At 42.3% G+C, this 25,148-nt stretch overlaps 1 protein-coding gene across 1 annotated transcript in view; it reads left to right on the forward strand.

Moving 5' to 3' along the window:
• The window catches only part of COG6 (component of oligomeric golgi complex 6), a 110,046-nt gene that overhangs the window by 64,495 nt on the left and 20,403 nt on the right, over positions 1 to 25,148 (forward strand). The window contains exons 12-14 of the mRNA XM_084638651.1: positions 2,434 to 2,525; positions 4,346 to 4,463; positions 24,660 to 24,791. Coding sequence (XP_084494777.1) covers positions 2,434 to 2,525; positions 4,346 to 4,463; positions 24,660 to 24,791 — 342 coding nt within the window. The remainder of the gene's footprint in view (positions 1 to 2,433; positions 2,526 to 4,345; positions 4,464 to 24,659; positions 24,792 to 25,148) is intronic.

A 25,148-nucleotide genomic window follows, 5' to 3' on the forward strand; every position in this document is an offset into this window, starting at 1 on the left:
TAATGCAAAACAAATTAACTAGATTTTTTAAAAGTTGCAATTAATCACAGATTTAATTGCACTGTTAAACAATAATAGAATACCAATTTAAATTTATTACAGATATTTTTGGATGTTTTCTACAGTTTTAAATATATTGATTTCAATTACAACACACAAAGTGTACAGTGCTCACTTTATATTATGTTTTATTACAAATATTTGCACTGTAAAAAAGATAAACAAAAGACAGTATTTGTCAATTCACCTCATACAAATACAGTAGTGCAATCTCTTTAGCAATCTCTAGTGCAGTCTCTTAGCAATTGGCTGAACAAGAATGGACTTGTAGGTTCTAAAGTAGGACTGAATGGACTTGTAGGTTCTAAAGTTTTACATTGTTTTGTTTTTGAGTGCAGACTTTTTAAAAAAAATTCTACATTTATAAATTGGGATTTCACGATAAAGAGATTGCACTACAGTACTTGTATGAGGTGAACTGAAAAATGTTATCTTTTGTTTATCTTTTTATTGTGCAAATATTTGTAATATATAAAGTGAGCATTGTACACTTTGTATTCTGTGTTGCAATTGAAATCAATATATTTGAAAATGTAGAAAAACATCAAAAAATATTTGATACATTTAAATTGGTATTCTGTTATTGTTTAACAGTACAATTAAAACAGTGATTAATCGTGATTATTTTGTTTAATCTCAGGATCAATTGCGATGGATCATTTTTTAAATTGTTTGACAGCCCTAATAAAAAGCAGCCTAATTTTCAGTGGCTGAAAATCTGCAACTCTCTTTTGCTTCTGTGGGATTGGAAAAATACGGCCACTTTTATTTAGGCACCTGGATATAAATTAAAGTCGAAAAATTTGATCTGAGTTAGTGACTAACTCTCCCATTTCATCATAGAGGAGACTGTGGTTAAAAATCACAAAATATTATTTTCCTTCTGATTTAAAAGGTTTTGATATTCGACTAAAGCCAATTAAATAGGATGCTAAGAATTCTATATCTGTCCTCCCAAAACACACAACCAAAAAAAAAAATATCAAAAAGTGTGATGGTGGTAGATGTCAGCCTGGCAAACTTGTCTGTAGGGGGTGGAGGAGCTCCCTTATAACTTTTAGCACAGTTGTTAGGGTATCACCTGGGATGTGGGAGACCCAGAAGCCAATCCCCCCGTCCAGTGATTTGAACTGGGGACTCAACATCCTTGGTGAGTGCCCTGACCACTGGACATTAAGTTACATGGCCTCCCCTTGGCTTCTTGCTAAAATGCATAGCTACCTAATGCCAAGTGAGGTTTTGCAGCTGAGAATCCCAAGCAGAGGGAAATGCCTCCTTGCAGCCCAAACAGAGGCACCTATCCCCAAGAGGGGTGAAGTTTAATATATGCCCTTCGCTTGGCACTTCCCATTGACTAGCTTAGGCTAGGAGCTGCCTAGGGTGGTGGCTTTTGTATATCCCATTCTGATGCACCTGTCTTTCCCCATTCATTTAATAGGGAGCCTATGTGCCAAACTCAGGCTTTGTGAATCTCAGTGACCTTCTAGGTGCCTAAAATTTAGGCATGGCAATGTCAGTGTCACCACGCCTAATATTCTTTGTGAATCTGACCCTGGGATGCTACACTGAGCAGCAGACAAATAATTTGGAAGGATGATGAATGGTTAGCAATATGTAGATGGACTTGTCACATATAAGCACTTGGGGAATAGTGCTATAATAGTCACTGACCATGATTGCTTCCTAAATGCCTAAAAACTGATTGTGGAGCAGCCCCCTTATGATCGTGTTGAGGCTGCATGTGCCATGGAGACAAAAAAAAAGTGAGGCCTGTTTTGCTCTGTAATCCAGCATCTCTTGGCCCAGTCAGCATGTCAGTACATGTTTTGTAATAGCTTCAAATATATCTGCTTACCTACTATTAGCATCTCTTTTCAAGATAAAGTACTGGCTAGAGGTCATGACTAGGAGGTGAGATTAAATCAGATAAAATAAACTAAATAAACCTCTTGATAGATCAGTTCTGATTATTCTGCATCTCTGCTGAGTGCTGCCATTGATGATCTATTGTAATTTAGGGATTTTGCAGCTGTTCTTGCTATTCGGGGCTGGGTGGAATTCCAGTATGTACTGGTGCTAATCCACAAAATGATCTCATTATATAGAAATTTCCAGCAACAAGTTACATACAAAACTATAGGAAACAGGGCCGTTCTTAAGGAGTGGCATACACCTGCTTGTTTTCTGCCCTTCAACTTGCTGCAAAGAAATGCCCTATTCAAGAGGAATTCTGCAATATAAGTGGACGATGTAATGTTCTTATGCTTCTTGCAAAGTTTATTTGTCCATGAATATCCCTCATGCACGTAAAAGCATCGAGGCTGTTTTTCAGAATATGCCTATAAATAAAAATGATTATTTTTTGTTTCACAGGTCAGAATTGAGCAGGTGATCGTTGCTGAACCGGGAGCAGTTTTATTATACAAAATATCTAATCTTCTCAAGTTCTATCACCATACAATCAGGTATACAAAATTACAAAACATGTTAAGTAACTCTCCTGTTTGAACATGCATCAATTCTCGTACAGTAAAAAACACTCGCTCTGTTTTATTTTGTTTTGTTTGTTTTTTTTGGGGGGGGGTTGTTGGTTTGTTTGAGTTCTGACTGTGCTCAGCCATTTACAGAACAAAGAGGAAGACACAGCCCTGACTTGAAGTAGTAATCAATTATTTTAATAGAAATCTGTCTGTAAATGGAAAAAAAAATTCAACATATAGACATACTTTATCACTCTGTAGCATTGTAGATAAAGTTCACACAAAAAACTACATTAAAAGAACATTAAGGTTGCAAAATTAAAAAAACTCAAAAGTTAGGAAATGCCAGAATTAAAGTTACCTGTGCAAACCTTAGCTTCAGTTTCAACGCTTTACACGTCTCTGAATAGGTACACTGTGAGATTTTTTTTTTTTCAGAAGTTTATATCTTGGCAGTTTTTCATGGGAACAGTAAAAGCCACATCTCTGACATAAAGTCAACCTGCCTGCCAAGTTTTAATTCCCTACTCTAAAGAATGAGGCAGTACAGTTTCTCAATAAAAAAGTTGTAAGATTTTTTTTTTTAACATAAGTTAAACAGCATATTTTCTCCTTATCTTGTTCTCAAAATGGCAGAACCATTTTTGCTAAAACTTTCCAAAAGTAGGTGAGGAAGACAACCAGAGTACTTATTTTTTTTAAGCCCAAAGTTTAGCAGTTACAAGCAACTGAAAACAATCTTATAATGGGGAGTGTTTTGCAGCCTTAACTATAGGCATTGCTGCCTATACTGTATTGTTTAAAGATCAGAGATTATAGTACTGATCCTACTAGTCAAATGTTTTTTTCAGAAATAGAGGAAAACAGATCTAATTACTATAACAAGGTCTAATTTGAGAGATGGTGACTTTACTGGGGCTGATGGTTGTCTGAAAACCAAGCTGCTATTTTTTTTTAAGGATGTCACATTAATCCCACTCAGATATGATAGTTTTTACCCAAGACAGTCTGTAACTTAGAATTACTTTTAGTTTAGACGACAAACTCATATGCAAGAAGTGTGTAGAAAAGTGTCATGGCATAATGGGTATAAAACAGTTGTAGTAAAACTAATAAACTAATTTTACACTTCCAGTAGCCAAGCACGTACTCTTCAACACTTTAAAAATGTACAGTTTTATATGTGAAGAGACACATTTACCTGGAAAGTAGGGGAGGTGGAATGATGTTATCAACACATCTTTCTCATTTGGATTTTGTTCTCTGTAGCAGAAACAAAGTTGAGTATTTTTTCCCACTTATTTAAAAAGACAGTAGCATATTGGATAGGTAAATCCCTAGCCCATCTTGAAAAAATAAAATGTTAGTTTCGTTATGGACTACGTTTTTTTTTGCTGTAAAACTGAAAATTTAGTATTTTCTCTTCCTTGTTGGCTTTAAACATTCAAACAAACAAAAATCCACCAAGGCAAAACCTGAATTGGATGCTCAGGTAATTTTCTTTTTAACAAAGCTGTAATTCCAGTATTTTTTTTTAATTGAATATATGACTTAATTTAAGTTCTGCATATGTTATAGCAGAGATTGTTTATTATCTTGGCTGGTGGCGCTTGTTCTCACTAATCATCCTATCTTACAAATTATTATTAGCATTAGTTAATAGGGGAAGCTGTTTCCTATGACAGTTCACTGTGCATTTCCAACTTTTAGACTTGGTGTCATATTCTTGAACATTGATTAAAATATCTGGATCTGTTTTATATTTCTTTCTTGGATTTAACAAAGTATTTTCTTTTTGGTTTCAGTGGTATTTTGGGAAACAGCGCAGCCATGTTGTTAACCACAATTGAAGAAATGCATTTGTTAAGCAAAAAGATATTCTTCAATAGTCTGAGCCTACATGCAAGTAAGCTAATGGAAAAGGTTTGTTTCAGAAATATAAGCTTTTCATATTTTAAAACACATTATCCAGTTTTTCCTTAATGTAAGGAGACTGATGGAGTAAAAATTGTTGTTTACAGTTTGATTCATTATCTTAAAATTGACATTTCATGTTGCTATGTGCTCTGTAACACATACAGTAAATGAGGGTGGGATGAATTAATTATTATTCACGTTATTGTCCCTGCCAGTTGTCCAACTATATATGTGTGCGCATTTCTGATCAAAGACTTTTCGTTAGCGGCGTCTGCAGGTCTGCGCCTTGTGCTCCAGACCTTGGGTATATAGGTAGGGACAGAGGCACCACCACTCCAGTTCCTTCTCAGCCGCCTGTGTAGCTCGAGCCAGAGTGTTGCGGTGTCCACTAGCTAGCTCCTTAGCTTGCCTATTTTCTTCTTCACTTTTTTAGTATTTTGTCCTTTTTTATTTAGTTTGTAGTTTTCTTCTCTGTTTTATAGCATTGGTTTGTACTTCCATGAGGGTTTCCACCCCATTCGTAGTCATGGCCTTCACCCCCACAGCCTCTCTTTTGTTTGCGGCCTGTCTTACATGGGTTATGCCCAAAACTATAGGCTTCAAACCATGCCAGATCTGTCCCTGGTCCTTTCCCCTCAGCAAGGGTCATTCCAGCTGCCTCAGAGAGTCCCACATCCCATTGAATGTAAGGTCTGCTCCGGCTTCAAGCATAGATCCAGAAAGATGAGGGAGGACAGATTGAAACTACTCCTTATGAATTGCTCCTTGAGATCTGATGAATATACAGACCGCCCATCTGTATCGTCTCTGGTACTGCTCGACACATCCCATCCTGAGGAGTAGTGCCCAGGATCACCAGTACTGACCATGTTTCTCTTCCAGGAGGTTCTCCAGCTGTTGGAAGGACTGAATCCCTCTACTACAAGTACCAGAGAGGCATTTCCTGCCAGTACCAACATATATGCATGCCCTGACATGTCCTCCAGTACCTCCGCACCTTCACACATGAAATCAGCCACCGGTACTGATGTGAATGATAGTACTCTCTTGGCCTCCAATACCAACATGGCCACCAGGACCAACGCCCCTAGCTCTTGGATGCAGGGGATGACACTTCCTCTGACTTGGAAATTTCTCTCCAGGTGGTGGAATCCTTCCCATTCCAGCCTCCTTTGGTGGCATACCCAGTTGATGAGACTCTAAGGGCTAGTCATTGTCCATCCCATCCTCCCTGGCAGGAACACCTGTGGGATTCCTTCCCCTTTGCTTATGCTCCTCCACAGTGTGTTTTTTGGAACCTGGGGCTCCCTACAGTGACCAGTTCTATAGGATGTCCCCACATAAGAAGAACCATCAAAATGAGTAGGCACCAGTAGATGGGACTCTCTTCCATAGGGAGACCCTTTGGAAGAACAGGAACTAGGGGCAGAGGAGGGGACACACCCTTCAAACAAATCCTCTTCCTCCCCAGATGAAGTTGTTATGCCTCCTCCTACATCCTATGTTAATGATTTCAACATCTTTCGGAAACTGATCAAGAGACTGGATGAGACTTTGCAGATCGCTCTAGAGAAGATACAGGAATCTCAACAATTGTTGGTAGATAGCTTGCATACCTCTTTTCAAGGCAAGCCCTTCTGCTACTGATGCCCTCTTGTTACTGGCCCATCCCATTTTGCAAACACCAACTACCCTCCTACCTACATACAAGAAGGCTGACAAGCAGTAATGTGTGGTAGCCAAGGGCTCGGAGTACCTTTTTTCTCACCCTAGCCCAAACTCTCTGGTGGTCAACGTGGTTAACAAAAGAAAAAGATGGTGCTGATCCAGATCAGCTTTTCATGATAAGGGGCTCAAATGCCTGGACCTCTTTGGCCATAAATCGATCTCTGGCTTCTCTGCAGTTCCACCATGCCTTGTTGGCAAAATGTGACTACATGAAATATAGTAAAATTTTTTCATTTTATTGACCATCTACCACAGAACCATCTACCACAAGCCCTAATCTCCAAGAGCCAGATGACTGCCAAGGCTTCTCTGTAGGCCTCTCTTGACACACATGATACCGCATCTCGCTCTATGGCAGTAGGCATAATTATGCATCAGACTCCAAGGCTGCAGTCCTCTGGTCTCCCCAGGGAAGTACAGCACATAGTGGAGAATTTTTTCTTCGAAGGAGCCATACTCTTTAGTGGCAGCATGGACAGGTCTCTCCACTCTCTCAAGGACTCTAGGGCAACATTGCGATCCCTAGGCATCTACGCTACTACAACAAAAAGAAAATGTAGATCACAGACAACCCAGTGATCTCTCCCAGTACAGTATTTCACCTCCCAGAGATGGACCAAACCTCCCCAAAAGAGGCCCAGGGTCCACAAGCAGGGGCCATCTTTCTCTGTTGCCTCCCAAGTGACCAGTTTGACCCACTGGAAGATATTCATGAATCACTCCATTGCCCTACCTTCCATCTACCCTATGGGGACTGTTTTCCTACTGTTCTGGGACATCATTACTTTGGACAAGTATCACAGTAGTTTCCACGGGCTATTCTACCTAATTCAGTTCCACCCTCCTTCTCCACTCCCAGTCCCATTTCAGGCACTCCTCTCTCAAGAGTCTCTAAAGACAGGAGGGTACAATCCCACAAGTTCCTCCCAACTTCAGCAGAAAATGTTTCTATTCCTATTACTACTTAGGCCCCAAGAAAAAAGGAGAATGGAGACAGATCTTGGATCTCAGGACTTAGAATACATTTTATCCATGCACAGGATGGTAAGCCCTGCAGCAATAATTTCAACTTTAGGTTTGGGAGACTGATTCATTGCCCTGAACCTCTAGGATTCATACTGTAGCTTGATTTATAGGTTGTGTTATATTGATTACAGTAGAACCTCAGAATTACGGACACCTTGGGAATGGAGGTTGTTCGTAACTCAGAACAAACCATTATGGGATGCTCCTCAGGGCGGACTGCTCAGAGCAGGGGCTCACAGTTGTGCCTGCAAACTTCAGCATCTTCACCTCCTACCTGTAAGTGGCTGCCCAGTGGGTGAATGTGTGCGTAGGTGGCTGGTTCTAGCCGCTTGGCTGCAAGAGTGCTGAGTGAGGCACCCTGGGGCACCGCAGTGTCAGTGGGCACATGGTACCCTTTAAAACTGAGCAGCTCCTCCAGAGCGCAGCATATAGGCAGGAGCTTGGGTTCCAGCAGCAAACATTCCAGGCCAGGTTCCAGCAGGAGCTTGGGAAAGGGGAGGAGGGAACTTGTGTCTCTGATTTACAGGAAAGCCACAGACCCCAGCACTGCTCCTGCTCTGGTTCTCACAACTATGCCTGTGAAACCCACCATCTTCACCTCCTACCTGTAAGTGCCTGCCCCCCATGTGGTGGGGGAGGAGACGGGCAGCCCAGATGTGCCTACCTCTAAGGTGCAATACAGGTACAGTATTTGCTGGTTTTTTGTTTTTGTCTCTGCTGCTGCCTGATGGTGTCTGGTTGACCGGTCAGTCTGTAACTCTGGTGTTCATATCTTTGAGGTTCTACTGTACTTAAGAATTCCCCGTTATCACTTCGAGGTTTTACAGATTCTTGTCCCAAGATCAGGCTCAGTATTATTAAAATTACTGTGTAGTTGGGACCCCCTGTAAGCACAGTTGCAACACTCTGACTGTATAGGAACCCTTCTATATTTACAGTAGTTTATTAATACGTTTAGCAAAATCACAAACCAGTAAGGCAGACAGAGATAATACAAAATGTACATCTGAACATCCATATACTCACAACATCCCTTCAGAACAACTTGTGATGTTGGCCATTATCTTCCTCATCACCATCACTTTCCTCCCAAGGAGTACATTTCTCTCTCCCCGCCCCCTCCTGAGCACAGGCTGGGATACAGCTTTTATGTTACACTGACACCACTATGTCTAATGCATATTCAGGAGGGGTTTCTCCTCTCTTATTTGTATTTCCTCACCCTACTAATGTTGGGGTGTCATTCTCTTGTAGGTTAGCATATTAATGATCTCAACTTATTATCATGTATGTCAGCTCATTGCCACGGCACTCTTGTGGTCAGACATTTATGGATGTTCTATCCAAAAACTGGTGTTAGCTCATGTTCCTGTGGCTAGCTGATGTCATTATGGACAAAATCCCGCCCCCATTCCTGCCCCCCCTGTGTCGCCATGCCTAGAGTGGGCCACAGATGAGAATGCCCAGACTCAGGACAGACTGCCAGAAAATAGGGCAGACACCTCAAACCGGTGGTATATTCCATCATTAGATTTCACCACGCCAGTAATAAAAGGGTACTCGTGGATTATTGTACTAGTTTACCACAGAGTACAGACAGCCAGGCAAACTGGGTCTTATGATGTTAGATTATTAAAACCAAAGCGGCCACACATTAGGTTTTTCCAGCCCCAAAGCGTTGGTCACTCACCCAAGTTCCCTGGATACTTCAGGATCTCATCAAAAACAGCGCCGTTAGCTAATCCTTAGTAAACTAACTAAATATATATTAAGAAAAAGAAATGAGTTATTAGAAAGGTTAAAAGCAGATAAAATACATTACAGTTAAATCAGAATATATGAGTCCACTTGATTGCAGAGATACCGTGTCTGCTAATTCTCCATTAGTCTTTCAGGGCTTTCCCAAAACTAGCTTTTTGGGGATTTCAGTCCAGTGGCTCAAAACTCCCCCTGTTTAGAATTCAGCAGATTAGAGATGGCAGGATCATGCCCAAGGCTTCTCTTTTTATAGTTAAAACAGGCTAGCAAGCTGACCATCGTTATTACCATGTGGGAATTTCCTTTGATGAAGAATAGGTAATTCAAACAGTCTGAATCTCTATTGTTAAACCAACCACACCCGCTTTGAAGTTAACCTTCTACTTCCCATGTATACACACATAATCCACAATGTATATTGATTTAGGTAAGGTAATTGCTGGCCATTCATTATAACAGGGCTGGATAATTGAAGACAATACAGGTAATATCATTAGTTTCATGCAGTATATACACATCTTTGATCTGAAGGTTGATTGAGTACAGGATACAGACAGATGAAAACAATACCATCCACATTTTCCTTGATCTCTTATCAACACAAGTGAATGGGCTGGTGTCTGCTAGCCCATTTAACATCCGTTTGATACAAACACACAATTGAATTAGCCTGACAGCATTGCACTGCCCCTTGACATGCCTTTAAAGGTTACACACAAGTAAACTGGCCTGTTAATTTTAACCTGAGCTGGTTTGTTGGCGTCACGCATTCTGTTTCCAGTTCCTCAAAACTTAGGGGTAACCATTAGGTCATTTGTCTGTGCCAGAGTTCATAGACCTCAAGCCTTAGGCTAACTGCTGAAGCCAGTGTCTTACAGGGTACAGGCCTGTAAGTTCCTTGCATTACTGCTGACTATAATAAAAGACAGAATATAATGAAAGCAAGACAGAGAATATAATAAAGGCAAGCTAGCTCTATGGACTACATTACTTCCACGTTGCTGTGCCTCTGTGCCACAGATACTTCCGACAGTTCATTGTGGGCAAGGAGTGCAGTGCATTGTGGGCACTATGAGTGCAGAGTTCTTCCTTTCAGCCTTTTGACCACTCCAAGGGTCTTTACAAAGGTCTTCTCAGTAGTTGCAGCCCATCTTTGACAACTGGGAATAGTCATACTCCCCTACCTGGAGAATTGACTCCTCAAAGTTTGTTCCTTCCAGAGGTTCAGTCAGCAATCAACAAGGCCCCTAGCCCTCTTCCAGTCACTGGGTCTTTGTGTCAATGCAGAAAAATCGACAGCAACACTTGTCTAACGTATCAACTTGATCGGAACCATCCTGGACTAGATGACCAGCATGGCTGTAATAGGGTGCAGGCAGGCCCCTCTATCTTCTGCCTCTTCTGCACCAACAAACCAGCAAGAGATCTCTGCTTTGGTGCAATCATCCGTGCTCTTTATTTACAGTACAAGTTCCCACCACCTTGTAGATACAGACAGCGTCAGGCTCACAGCCTCAGGGACTGCTAGCTTTTGCAGCCAACAGGGGAGGGGGCCTCTAGCTCCTCCCTTTCCTCTCCCCTGGCGTCCTTCCTGCCAGCCTTTATGTAGCCCCTTGCTAACGAGGCTGGCAGCTGTCCCCTATTTGCCATTTAGGCCTGGGCTTACTCAGCCAGCTCCAGTTCCCCTTTCCTGATTGGAGCTGGTGTGACAGAGGGCTGGCTCGGGTTACCCTGTCACAGTGACATACCAGGTTTGTCATGTTGTGCAACCTCATTTCCTCTGTGCAGCAGAGTCCTTAGACCATAGCAAGGTCTTGCCTTCAACTTCCAGGCTATGTGGCCACCTGCACATTTATAATACCCCATGCCAGACTCTATTCTTGATGCCTACAAAGCTGTTCAAAGCCATTATACTCCCAACAAGCACTACCTGTCTGTGTGAATGTTGGTTCATCAGAGAGTCCGCAGGTCCTTCCACCACCTGAGGGATTCCTCAGTTTGTGTGGGAGACCCATTCTTTTCCCCTACAAAAGTCATCACCACAGAAACCTCACTGTTAGGTTGGGAAACTCACCTCGGAGACTTCATGGCACAAGGCAAATGGACTCCACAGAAGTCATCCCTTCATTCAACCTATTAGAACTCAGACGGTTGGATATACCTTCATTTCCTACCCAGGAACAGGGGTTATATAATAAAAGTTATGATGGACAGCAGGGCAACAATGTACTATATAAACCACCAGGGAGGAGTAAAATCAAAGCCATTATGTGCAGAATCAATACAACTTTGGAATTGGTGCATACTGCACCGAATAGACCTCTCAGCAGTCCACTTTGCAGGTCTGGAGAACACTATAGCAGACACCTTGAGAAGACTTTTCTGTCAAGATCATGAATGGGAACTAAGTGATTCTGTCTTTTGGAACTTCTTTATCTTCTACACCATCTCAGAGAGATCTCTTTGCAACAGTGTCCAACATGAAATGCAAACTTTTCTACTCAAGGGGAGTTTTTGGTTGTAACTCTCTGGAAATTGCCTTTCTCACTCCTTTGCCTCAAACGCTGCTACATGTCTGTCATGCAACACCGCTGCTCCTTGGGGTCCTGAAACAGGAAAGAGCATTAACTTATTCTCAGAGCTCTATCATGTCTGAGGCAGGTATGATTCCCCAATCTGATTTGCCTATCCGTGAAGTCACGTCTCCACCTTCCCAGGTTGACAGACCTTGTCAAGGTTCCTTCCCCACTCTGAACTCTAGGGTACAGATGTGGGGACCTGCATGAAAGACCCCCTAAGCTTATTCTTACCATCTTAAGTTAAAAACTTCCTCAAGGTACAAACTTTGCCTTGTCCTTGAACCCTATGCTGCCATCACCAAGCATGTTAAACAAAAAACAGGGAAAGAGCCCACATGGAGATGTCTCCCGCCCCCCGCAAAATATCCCCCCAAGCCCTACACCCCCTTTCCTGGGGAAGGCTTGATAAAAATCCTCACCAATTTGTACAGGTGAACACAGACCCAAACCCTTGGATCTTAAGAACAATGAAATATCAATCAGATTCTTAAAAAAAGAATTTTAATTAAAGAAAAAGTTAAAGAATCACCTCTGTAAAAATCAGGATGATAAATACCTTACAGGGTAATCCGATTCAAAACATAGAGAATCCCTCTAGGCAAAACCTTAAGTTACAAAAAGACACAAAAACAGGAATATACGTTCCATTCAACACAGCTATTTTACCAGACATTAAAAAACGAAATCAAACGCATTTCTAGCTAGGTTACTTACTTACTTTTACAGGAGTTCTGAGCTGCATTCCTGATCTGTTCCCGGCAAAAGCATCACACAGACAGCCAGACCCTTTGTTCCCCCCCACCCCCTCCAGCTTTGAAAGTATCTTGTCTCCTCATTGGTCATTTTGGTCAGGTGCCAGCGAGGTTATCTTAGCTTCTTAACCCTTTACAGGTGAAACGGTTTTTCCTCTGGCCAGGAGGGATTTTATAGCACTGTGGACTGAAAGGTGGTTACCCTTTCCTTTATATTTATGACATGCTCCCCAAATCACAGATAGGGTGAAACACTGGCTGTGATTTCTTCCTGGAGCGCTAGGAGAAAACAGAGTTAATAAGACACATGCACCTCTAAATATACTACCAAGTGTACAAAGACTAACAATATTTTCCACATCTCAAGGACGATTTTAACCTGTTGATTCTGGGAAACTTTCACGGGAGAGTGCATCAGCCACTTTGTTAGAAGCTCCTGAGATGTGTTGTATGTCAAAATCAAAATTTTGGAGAGCTAAACTCCACCGAATAAGCTTTTTGTTATTTCCCATGGCGGTATGAAGCCACTGTAGCGCAGCATGGTCGGTCTGCAGGTGGAAACGGCGTCCCTAAACGTATGGGCGTAGCTTTTCCAGAGCGTAGACAATGGCGTAACATTCCTTTTCACTGATTGACCAGTGGCTTTCCCTCTCGGACAGCTTCTTGCTGAGAAACACGACAGGATGGAACTCTTGTTTCGATCCTTCCTGCATTAAGATTGCTCCCACACCACACTTGGACGCATCTGTGGTTACTAGGAATGGTTTGTCAAAGTCTGGGGCACTTAGCACAGGGTCAGACATGAGTGTTGCTTTAACCTGGTTAAAGGCCTTCTGACTCTCTACAGTCCACTGAACTGCATTTGGCTGTTTCTTTTTGGTTAGGTCTGTCAGTGGGGTGCGATTTGGCTGTATTGTGATACAAATCGCCTGTAATATCCAGCCAAGCCTAAGAAGGATTGGACCTGTTTCTTTGACTTTGGGACAGGCCACTTTTGGATAGCATCCACTTTGGCCTGTAGGGGGTTGATAGTTCCTTGACCCACCTGGTTTCCAAGGTAAGTCACTCTGTTTAGGCCTATTTGACACTTCTTATCCTTAACAGTTAGTCCTGCCTCCCTTATGCACTCAAAGACTTTTTGTAGATGTTCCAGGTGGTCTGTCCAGAAATAAAAAAATATGGCCGCATCGTCAAGGTAAGTGACTGCACATTCTCCCAATCCCGCTAGGAGACCATCTACAAGTCTTTGGAAGGTGGCAGGTGCATTCCGCAGACTGAAAGGGAGCACATTAAATTCATACAGCCCGACATATGTGGTAAAGGCTGACCTTTCCTTGGCGGATTTATCTAGCAGTACCTGCCAGTACCCCTTGGTTAAGTCCAAGGTAGAGATGACCTGGGCTCGTCCCAGTTTCTCCAGTAGTTCATCTGTGCGTAGCATTAGATAGTTGTCTGGGTGAGTTACAGCATTTAGCTTACGGTAGTCCACGCAAAAACGTATCTCCCCATCTGGTTTGGGAACTAGAACCACTGGAGATGGCCATGCACTGCCAGAGGGGCGGATTACACCCATGTGTAGCATACCATGGATCTCCCGTTCTATAGCAGTTTTAGCTTGAGGAGACACCCGATAAGGTTGGGCTTTAATTGGGTGAGCATTACCTGTGTCAATGGAGTGGTATGCCTGTTCAGTCAGTCCTGGGGTGGCTGAGAACGTCGGCGTTTAGCTAGTGCACAGCTCCTTGATCTGCTGTCACTGCATACGCCCAAGGGTCATGGAGAGGTTTGCCTCTTCCACGCTACCATCACTTTTCCTTTCGTAGTGGACACCTTCAGGCCACTCAGCGTCGTCACCTCCCTGGGCTGTAAACTGACAAACCTTTAATTCTCTGGAATAAAAGGGCTTTAGAGAATTAATATGGTACACCTTAGGCTGTCGGTTGGAGGTGGGGAATGCTATGAGGTAATTAACAGCTCCCAGGCGTTCTTGGTCCGTGAATGGCCCTTCCCACGACGCTTCCATTTTATGGGCCTGGAGCGCCTTTAAGACCATGACCTGGTCCCCGAATTTGAAGGAACGCTCTCTGGCATGTTTATCATACCAGGCTTTTTGCTCTTTTTGAGCATCCTGTAGGTTTTCTTTAGCAAGGGCTAAAGAGATTCGGAGGGTGTTTTGTAGGTTGGTTACAAAATCCAGAATGTTAGTTCCTGGAGAAAGTATAAACCCCTCCCATTGCTGCTTCACCAACTGTAATGGCCCCTTAACCTCGCAGCCATATACAAGTTCAAATGGTGAAAACCCTAATCTGGGATGTGGTACAGCTCTGTAGGCAAAGAGCAACTGCTGCAACACTAGGTCCCAATCATTGGAGTGCTCATTTACAAATTTACATATCATGGCCCCCAAAGTTCCATTAAACTTCTCCACCAGGCCATTTGTTTGATGATGGTAAGGGGGTGGCAACCAAGTGATTCACCCCATGAGCTTCCCAAAGGCTTTCCATAGTTCCTGCATCTGTGAGGATGTCGGAGGGCCAACCTACCCTGGCAAAAATGTCTGTTAGTGCCTGGCACACACTTTTAGCCCTGGTGTTGCTTAGAGCTACTGCTTCTGGCCATCGGGTGGCAAAATTCATGCAAGTCAGTATGTACTGCTTTCCTCTGGGTGTTTTTTTTTGGAAAAGGACCCAGAATATCCACAGCCACTCGCTGAAATGGAACCTCAATGCTGGGGAGTGGCTGGAGAGGGGCTTTGACCTGGTCTTGGGGTTTTCCCACTCTTTGGCACACATCACAAGACCGGACATAAGTAGAAACATCCCTCCCAGTGGAACAACTTTCCCAAATGGTCTTTGGTTCTGTTCACCCCAGCATGGCCACTAGGATGATCGTGGGCTAAGCTTAATAGCTTTACCCGGTGTTTAGTTGGATCTACCAACTGTCTGTGAGGATGCCAGTCTTCCTGGTGTCCACCAGAAAGAGTTTCCTTGTATAAAATTCCTCTTTCTACAACAAACCTGGATTGATTAGAAGAGCTGAGAGGTGGTGGGTTGCTCCGTGCCACCGTCCAAGCTCTCTGGAGGCTTTCATCTGCTTCCTGTTCGGTCTGGAACTGTTCCCTTGATGCTAGAGACATCAGTTCCTCATTGGATTGTGGACCTGGGCTTGGTCCCTTTGGAAGCGATGAAGATGACGGGGCTGTTTCCATTGACTGTGAACTGTTCTCTGCTGGTGCACTATGTTGGGGTTCAGGCTCCGGCTGAGCCTCTTGTGTAGGGTTATCTGCTGCTGCCAGTGCAGGTTCGGTGGGGCCCTCTGGTTTTGGGGTTGCAAGTACTGGATTCAGTGCTGGCAATGGTTCTGGTGTTGGTTGTTCCGCTGGTTCCGGTTCTGGAACTGGCTGGTTCCGGTTCTGGGTCTCTGTGACTGGGTCCACTGCTGCTGTTGCAGATGTTGACATGGGGTCCAGTTCCATCACCTCTGACCGGTTCCTGGTAGAAGTTTCCGGAACAGAGCTAGGTGTGACAGCTTGCTTAGCCTGGCTGCGGGTGACCATTCCCACCCTCTTGGCTAGCTTCACATGATTGGCCAAGTCTTCCCCCAACAGCATGGGGATGGGATAATCATCATAGACTGCAAAAGTCCATGTTCCTGACCAGCCCTAGTACTGGACCGGCAGCTAGGCTGTAGGCAAGTCAAAAGAGTTGACTTGAAGGGTTGAATCGTCACTTGGACCTCTGGGTCAATTAAATTGGAGTCCACTAAGGAAGCATGGAAGCATGGATAGCTGACACTTGTGCTCTGATGTCCCTCCACGTGGTATCCTTCTTCCCACCCTCACTCACAGTTTCCCTCCGCTCTGAGGGTATCTGGGAGGTATCTGGGCCTGAGGACCTCTGGTGTGATTCCAGTGCAATGAACTGTAATCTGTTGGGGTTCTTGGGGCAGTTGGCCTTTACATGCCCCAGCTCGTTACATTTAAAACATCGGCCAGCTGACGGGTCACTGGGGCAAGGTGGGTTGCTGGAGAACGGGGTGGCGGGACGATAAGGTGTCTGGAGGGTTCCTTGGGGGGTAGGTGAGGCCTTGGGCTGCCCCGGGTAGTTGGGTGTGGTCTGAGGTTGTCCCTTCTGGTATCCGCTCCAACTGCAACCAGTTTTTTTCTTTTCTGCCACTTCCACCCATTTGGCTCCAATCTCTCCCACCTCGATTACAGTTTTGGGCTTCCCATCTAGGATGTATCTTTCTATTTCCTCAGGAACACCCTCTAAGAACTGCTCCATTTGCATTAGGAAGGGCAAATCTTCTGGAGATTTAACACTTGCTTCTGATATCCAGGCATCCCAATGTTTCATAATGTGGTAGGCATGTCGGGTAAATGACACGTCTGGTTTCCACCTTCGGGCTCTGAACCACCGATGGGAATGCTCGGGTGTTAGCCCCATTTTGACTCTCGCCTGGGTTTTAAACAGTTCATAATTGTTCATGTGTTCCTTAGGCATTTCAGCCACCACCTCAGCTAAGGGTCGACTGAGCTGCAGCCTCAGCTCTACCATGTATTGGTCTGTAGAAATGCTGTACCCAAGGCAGGCCCTTTTGAAGTTTTCTGAGAAGACCTCGGTATCATTGCCTGCCTTGTAGGTGGGGAACTTTCTGGGATGGGAAATGGTACCTGGAGAAGGATTGCTAGGGTTTGTTGGTATATTCTGCTGAGCCTTTACCTTCTCCATCTCCAGTGCATGCTTCCTCTCTTTTTCCTTCTCCTCCGGTTCTTTGTCCCTTGCCTCCATTTCTTTTTCCCTTGCCTCCATGGCTCTCTTGTGGGCAGCCTCTAGGGCTTTTTCTGCCTCTTTCGCTACCTCCAGTCTGGTTAACTCCAATTTGTGTTTTGCCTTGGTTTCTGTCATCTTAGCCTCTCTGTTTTTAACTATACACCCAAGAGTTAGAAAGAAAACCACAAAAAACAAACCCTGGCTTGTAAAATTTTGCTGTGCTTTAACCTGATACCTATGTTCTCTGATAGCTATTCTCAGCCTACAGAAAAATCCTTTAAAAAAAAAAAAAGACTAACACCTTTGTCTCCAGGCAAATAGACAAAAAACCCCTCTAGCTGCTCTTAGCTAAAAAAAACAAAACCCAACCTCTTCACGTCTGTGAATTTCCCTGCAGAAGGTTAACTACCCTGCCTTTAGGTAGAGAAAACTCCAGCTCAAAAAAGAAAAATCCCTTTGTTATGCCTGCTGCTCCGTCCCCCCAGGCAGAGACATAGAATTTATAGCTGCAGTCCTCTTTTACAAAACCTTTTAAAATCTTGCTGCGCTTCTGGTGTTCAAGATATTTTGCTCCATTATCTCCTCCTTTCCCCTCTGCTACAGAGTCCTTGTCTTTTTAGACTCTATGGTTGAGAAGAATGGGAGCAGCAGCAGGTCCATCCCTCCTTATATCATAGAATATCAGGGTTGGAAGGGACCTCAGGAGGTCACCTAGTCGAACCCCCTGCTCAAAGCAGGACCGATCCCCAACTAAATCATCTCCACCAGGGCTTTGTCAAGCCTGACCTGAAAAACTTCTAAGGAAGGAGATTCCACCACCTCCCTAGGTAACGCATTCCAGTGTTTCACCACCCTCCTAGTGAAAAAGTTTTTCCTAATATCCAACCTAAATCTCCCCCACTGCAACTTGAGACCATTACTCCTTGTTCTGTCATCTGCTACCACTGAGAACAGTCTAGAGCCATCCTCTTTGGAACCCCCTTTCAGGTAGTTGAAAGCAGCTATCAAATCCCCCTTCATTCTTCTCTTCCACAGACTAAACAATCCCAGTTCCCTCAGCCTCTCCTCATAACTCATGTGTTCCAGTCCCCTAAACATTTTTGTTGCCCTCCGCTGGACTCTTTCCAATTTTTCCACATCCTTCTTATAGTGTGGGGCCCAAAATTGGACACAGTACTCCAGATGAGGCCTCACCAGTGTCAAATAGAGGGGAACGATCACGTTCCCTCTGTCTGCTGGCAATGCCCCTACTTATATATCCCAAAATGCCATTGGCCTTCTTGGCAAAAAGGGCACACTGTTGACTCATATCCAGCTTCTCGTCCACTGTAACCCCTAGGTCCTTTTCTGTAGAACTGCTGCCGAGCCATTCGGTCCCTAGTCTGTAGCGGTGCATTGAATTCTTCCGTCCTAAGTGCAGGACTCTGCACTTGTGCTTGTTAAACCTCATCAGATTTCTTTTGGCCCAATCCTCCAATTTCTCTAGGTCCCTCTGTATCCTATCCCTACCTTCCAGCATATCTACCTCTCCTCCCAGTTTAGTGTCATCTGCAAACTTGCTGAGGGTGCAGTCCACACCATCCTCCAGATCATTTGATTTACTTTTGGGTTTCACCTTTATTTAGTGGATAACAAGCAAGCCCGATGGAAAGGGGCCTTAAAGGGACTAATATTTGGGGCTTTATTTTCATTCTAAAATAAAAATTCTACACAACCTTGTGCTTTGACAGATGAAACTGCCCACCATCTTACTGGCTAGTATCCTTCTGGTTTCCTTTTGCTGATGATATTTGTAGTTTGATAAGTACTTTCTTCCCCATATCCCTTATCTTCTCTTTGAGTGATTCTGTAAAGGAGTCATAATTCTTGGTATAAAGTGCTTCTATCACAAATTCAGAATGGTTTTACCACAGGATCAAGTAAGATAGTTTATGCCTATGTTCTATCAGTTTTCAGCAAGGCAAAATGTTGAGTGGGTATCCCAAAGATAGGTTCTAGGATTGGTGGTATTTAATATACTTATCAATGATGGGAAAATGAGTGAGGTGGCAAAACTTGTGGATGAAAAGATTGTTTCAGTTAGTTAAGACTAGACAAGGTTATCAGGAATTTGAAAAGAACAAAGCTAGGTGAATGGGCAGCAGGATATTTACTGAAAATCAATATTGACATGTGCAAGATAATGCACACTAGAAGGAATAGATTATGCTATTCATACATCTTACTGGGTTCCAAAATAACTGTAAACTCAGGTTAAAGACCTGGGCATCATTGTGACCAGCTGAATGAAGATCTCTGCTCAGTGTGTGGTGGTAGTAGTCCAAAAAGCAAACAAAATGTTAGTATGTGTAAACAGTGCGAGAGAAAATAATACAGAAAATATTATAATTCCAATATATAAATCATTTTGTGTTCCCTTAACTAAAATTTAACACTGTATTCTGTGTATCTCATCTCAAAAACTGATATAGCAGAAATAGAGGGGTATTGTGAGAGGCAAAGAGAATGACAAGGAATCTGGAAACACTTTCAAATGCAAGAGGACTGGGACTATTTACAGAGGAAATAAGGGGTGTTATGACAGAGGTATACAAAATAATGAATGGTTTCAGAGTGGTAGCCGTGTTAGTCTGTATCAGCAAAAAGAACGAGGAGTACTTGTGGCACCGTAGAGACTAACAAATTTATTTGGGCATAAGCTTTCGTGAGCTAAAACCCACTTCATCAGATGAATGCAATGGAAAATACAGTAGGAAGATAGATATATATATACACACACACAGAGAACATGAAAAAATGGGTGTTGCCATACCAACTATAACAAGACTAATCAATTAAGATGAGCTATTATCAGGAGAAAAAAAACTTCTGTAGTGATAATCAGGATGGCCCATTTCCAACAGTTGAGAAGAAGGTGTGAGTAACAGTAGGGGAAAAATTAGCATGGGGAAATAGTTTTTACTTTGTGTAATGATCCATCCACTCCCAGTCTTTATTCAAGCCTAATTTAATGGTGTCCAGTTTGCAAATTAATTCCAATTCTGCAGTTTCTCATTGGAGTCTGTTTTTGAATTTTTTTTGTTGGAGTATTGCGACTTTTAGGTCTGTAATTGAGTGACCAGGGAGGTTGAGGTGTTCTCCGACTGGTTTTTGAATAGGAAGCTCTACTATTCTTGAGAGTATAGTATAAAAAGTCTACTCTTTCTCATAATACTACAATAAGATAATCAATAAACTTAAATCTAAAAATGGATAAAAATATGCATATGGTTATATATGCAAATGAAATATTTTTAAGAGTTAAGGGAGTTAAAAGTGTTAAAAATGGTTAATGGGATTAAACCAGCTGCTAACTGCCTCATCTTAGGAGGAAGTCTCACTTTATTGGCAGGTTATTCCATAATTGTCCCTACGGGGTGTTTTTCACATTCCTCTGAGGCATCTGGTTCTGTTTCCTGTTGTGATAATTGGGCACAGTAATTTACCCTAATTGTGGGCTCAGCTGTATGTAAAAGTTCATAAGATGTCACAATGATCTTTAATAAATATTTATGGGAAAAGACAAGAAAGGGAGACAGACTGTATTAGTCCAAACTAAAAGGCCTACTGATATAACTCAAGAACTGTGTTAAGACCATACTTGGTAAACAAGGAAAGTGTGGACCAGAAATCAGTGAACCAAAATTGGCGTGTCAGAAACTAGGCCTAGTTGGTGGACAAAATGATGAGGGGATAGACTATATTTCTCACCATTCCCTTTGTGGGTCCTGAAAGAAAGAGTCTTTGGGAGAGAAATTGGCTATTGGAGGGAGCTTCATCATCATGGCTGCCACCCCCACCATCTCCTGGGACCCTGGGCCTTTGTCATCCTGATCCTGAGAGATATCCTGACCAAACTGGGCCAGAAAGAGGGACCCAGATGATATTACCTCTTCTATGCTCCAGCTGAATCCCAAACACCATGTGGAATGAAATGGGATCAGACTTTAACAACAACAGCAGCTCCAATCTGTCTCAGCTAACTTCTTCCTCTCTTTTCACCAGAAGGCCAGATATTACCATCTTTGTTACCATGTGAGACTGTCAACAAGGGGAAGAGAGGGGGGATTTCTTTCTAAAAACTCCAGCTAAAGGATAAGGGATGTTGTTAAATGAAAGCCTTTCCTAATACTTTACATTTCAAATGCTTTAACTGGTTTTCCGCCCCCCCCCACTTTTTTTTAAATACAAATTTAAAATTTTTTTTAAGGGAGTGTTTGCCATGGCATTAAGAGATCTGAAGTCTCTGTATACCAAACCCTGGACCACGTTTAACACAGTTTAATGTTGGACAGTGACTAGATAATGTTAACACCTTTGGCCCATATATTCCATTTAAATTAATACAACATGCATCTCATACATGGACCACTGGTCTGATCCAGTGTAACATTTCCTGTGATTCAAATCAATTCTACATTGATTTTTAAAAATTGCAAAATTGATGACATAACTATATACTCAAAACAATTTCCATAAAATAAAGTGTTTTATTTAGTTGTAACTAATTTTCATTACCTCTGTAAAAGTTTAAAAATACAGACAATCAGCTAAACATTTATACTGGAACTTTTTGTTGATTTTAAGTTAGTGGTGAATGTCATTTTTTTTTTTAATTAAGAGGGATTACAGGGTTATGTTTTTAATCATCCAGTTTTTTATTATTGTGTTTCAAAACCAAAAGGGGGAGGGCGGCTTCTATTCTATTCACATCCCTACCTTTTTACCAGTTCATTGGATTGTGCTTATGTGAATGTATCAGCACGCTGAAACTGTTTCTGAAAATGTTATGGTTTTCAGGGAAGATTATAGCACTAGAAAGTCTGTTGAGCTTACAGTATGCCATTTGCTAAGGATTCAGTGCACATCACCTGGCATGCACACTTGAGAATACTTGTTTGTAAAAGTAAAATGTGCTTATTGTTTTATTGTTTCTAGATTGTTTAACAGTTTCCCGTATTTCTTCATTATTGCTTGAATTATGTATTTTAAAGGAACTACTGTAAGATCTTAAGTCTCTTGATTTTTATGCCTGTTTCAGAGGATATTGAATATTCATTAAGTATATAAATGAAATAAAATTAATTTATAAAGCAATTAAAAATCACTTTAAAAACTTTTTAGGAATACCAGTAAGTAATTACTAAACTTATTTTTTTGTAATCCAAATGAACCCTTTTTTAATTTAGACTATTTTTGTGTGAGAACTAGAAATGAATCTGATCTGGTTAAAATATAAGTTTGATTATAATGCTCCCTTGATAACTTAATTTGTTTGGGGTAGTCCAGAAGTCTTAAACTGTTTATCTGGAGATTTTAAATAAATTGCAGCTTAGATTCCTGGAACTGCTTTCTTTTTAAAGGTCCTCTCAGTTTTTGTTAGTTACTGTTCACATGCTGAATTCCAGATGATTAGACCATTTATTCCTGTCTATGCTCTATACATTTGACTTAGGGCTCTTTTATACCACTTGCTAATGCTGAATTGGAAATGTACTTTTGCTGTAGTGAGGGAAATAATGCAGAATGACTGTCTAGATTAAACTGAAATGTCAAGTCTCACAATATGGATGCAGTGCTGCCCGTTTTGATAGATTTACGTTCTATGTCTAGTAGTCTGTGGAGAGAACAGAATCACATTTGAGCAATTCTTGATCTTGAGTACTGATGTGCCCCCACATTATATTAGTAAGTAAAAAGTGTCATTAGTACATAGAGCTACCAAAGTGTGTTTTTTCTCAAGATACCATGAGTTCAGGATTCTCGCTCTTTGGTCCTCATGCATTCAGTATAAGTTATGATGGAAAACCCCTTGCTCTTAAGATTTTTGACCCTATGTGGCACATGTGAGCTTGTTTAAGAGCACTGCACTAGTCAGCATGCTTCCAGTGTCTCTGAGGCTCCAGTTCTATGGTCAGCCAATAAAAGTTCCCAGCAGATTCAACCAACACAGTTTCAGTTCTTGCTGGAATCCTTTTTCTGCTTCTTTCCTGCTTCTGATTTGGCTCCTTAGGAGCTGTAATATTGTGCATCGGTAACACATGTAGATCCTCAGCTTGGTGCCTGAGGATAAGTAAATCTTGGCCTGTGGAGAGTATAGGCATTAGGAAGTTGTCTTGGTTCCCCAGACCAGGCTTGAAGCATTGACACCTATGGCAAAGTTTGGTAGCAAGGGATCTTCTCCACAGTGCATCAGTTGTGTGGATCTTTCCATCCCCACTCAATACCAAACAATGCCTCCTAAGGACAAGAGCCTATACAGGAGCTCAGTGTCAGGGAGTCCTTCCCATGCCACCTCAGCTTTTGTATGTCAGAGCCAACAGATTGGTTGAGCAACAAGGTCTTTCCCAGTGCCTCCTGTGTTCAGTGCATCAGCACTGTCAGAATAATGTATTGCCAGGGGACCTTTCTTGAACTTCCACAGGGTTCCTATCCTGAAGAAACAGTTCAGCATCTGTCTTCTCCATGCCTTCTTGAATTCGGTGTATCAGTGCTGGTGGAGCAGTTTAGAACCCTAGTCAGAGTTATTGGCATATCATTGCCTCATTGGCTTTCTGGACTGGTGTCATTAGAGTTTGGGCACCTTTAGTAGTTTGAGCCCTCATATTGTGTGGTTTCTGGTGTTCCTTGCACATTCATTGTTACGTGTTAAATGCCTGAAGTCCTATAACTGTGATGCTTTTGCACTATATAAACTTTGACACATTCTCCCCAATTCTACACCTGCCAGTGTGTGTTCCCTTGACCCACTGTGTTGGAAAGATTCTGTGGCACTAGTTCATACAGGCACTCCTAGCAAGGATGTTGACACTTGCAACACCCAACATATTTTGCTGACCTTTATATGAATAACTTTCACATGCCCTGAACAAAGTTGTGATTACTAGAACCAGGCACAGGCTGCTTCTGCGCAAGATCCAAGGGAGAGGAAAATTGTCCTTTCTTAACCAGAACACTCCCCTTTTTGGTTCTGATTTTATTCAAGAAAGTTCTGTTATCCCAGCCTCTGTGGGGGATTTGTAGCGCACTCATTGCAGGATTTTGTTCACTTGATAGCATCTGTTCCTCTGATTACTTTTCTTTCTGGAAACTGTGCAAGGTGTCTAAATTATTTGTCCATTATGAAGGGCTGTATAAATAGCATGATGTGCTATTGACTCACTTCCAGCACTCCAAACTTTAATAAAATGACTTAAGAATTTTATATTTTCCTCTACATTTTACAAGCCACTACAGATTTTAATTTTGCCAGTTTCTGAAGCAGCCATGATGCATGTTGCTGAATACTAAATTTAATGCTAGATAGGACTGAGATGTTGGTTGGTTTTCTTTATTGTCAGTAAGTGATATTGTAACGCTGCAAGTCATAGGCAAGTATATTTTGGAATTAGTTATAGATCTGTCCAGTGTCAAAATGTTGAACTCCATCTCTGCTTGACTGTGTGTGACTTTACCAGTAGCTGATTGGTACCTACTAACATGGATACATACTGCTTATTATTTCCTGTGAATATAACACAAATAGGGAATAAACTATCTGTTGTCTAGGTTGAACTCCCACCACCTGATCTTGGCCCAAGCTCTGCACTGAATCAGACACTCGCATTGCTACGTGAGGTTCTGGCGTCCCATGACTCATCTGTTGTGCCATTGGATGCTCGTCAAGCTGACTTTGTACAGGTATAGTTTGTAGAGTTCATTTGAACACAGAGAAATATGCACATAATTTGGTCTCAATATAAAAAATACTGAAGAGGCATGAATTTGGTTTGCCAGAAGTTGGGAATGGGTGACAGGGGATGGATCACTTGATGATTACCTGTTCCGTTCATTCCCTCTGGGGCACCTGGCATTGGCCACTGTTGGAAGAAAGGATACCGGGCTAGATGGACCTTTGGTCTGACCCAGTATGGCCATTCTTATGGTTTTTGTCTGCAGTTGTTTATAGGCTTCCTCCCACCCTCGATTTTATACTGATAACACTGTGGCTAATAAAATCGATAATTACATTACAGCATGGAATGTCCTATGACAATA

This window comes from Lepidochelys olivacea, assembly GCF_965140295.1.
Source record: "Lepidochelys olivacea isolate rLepOli2 genome assembly, chromosome: 1".
Classification (NCBI taxonomy): Eukaryota; Metazoa; Chordata; order Testudines; family Cheloniidae; genus Lepidochelys; species Lepidochelys olivacea.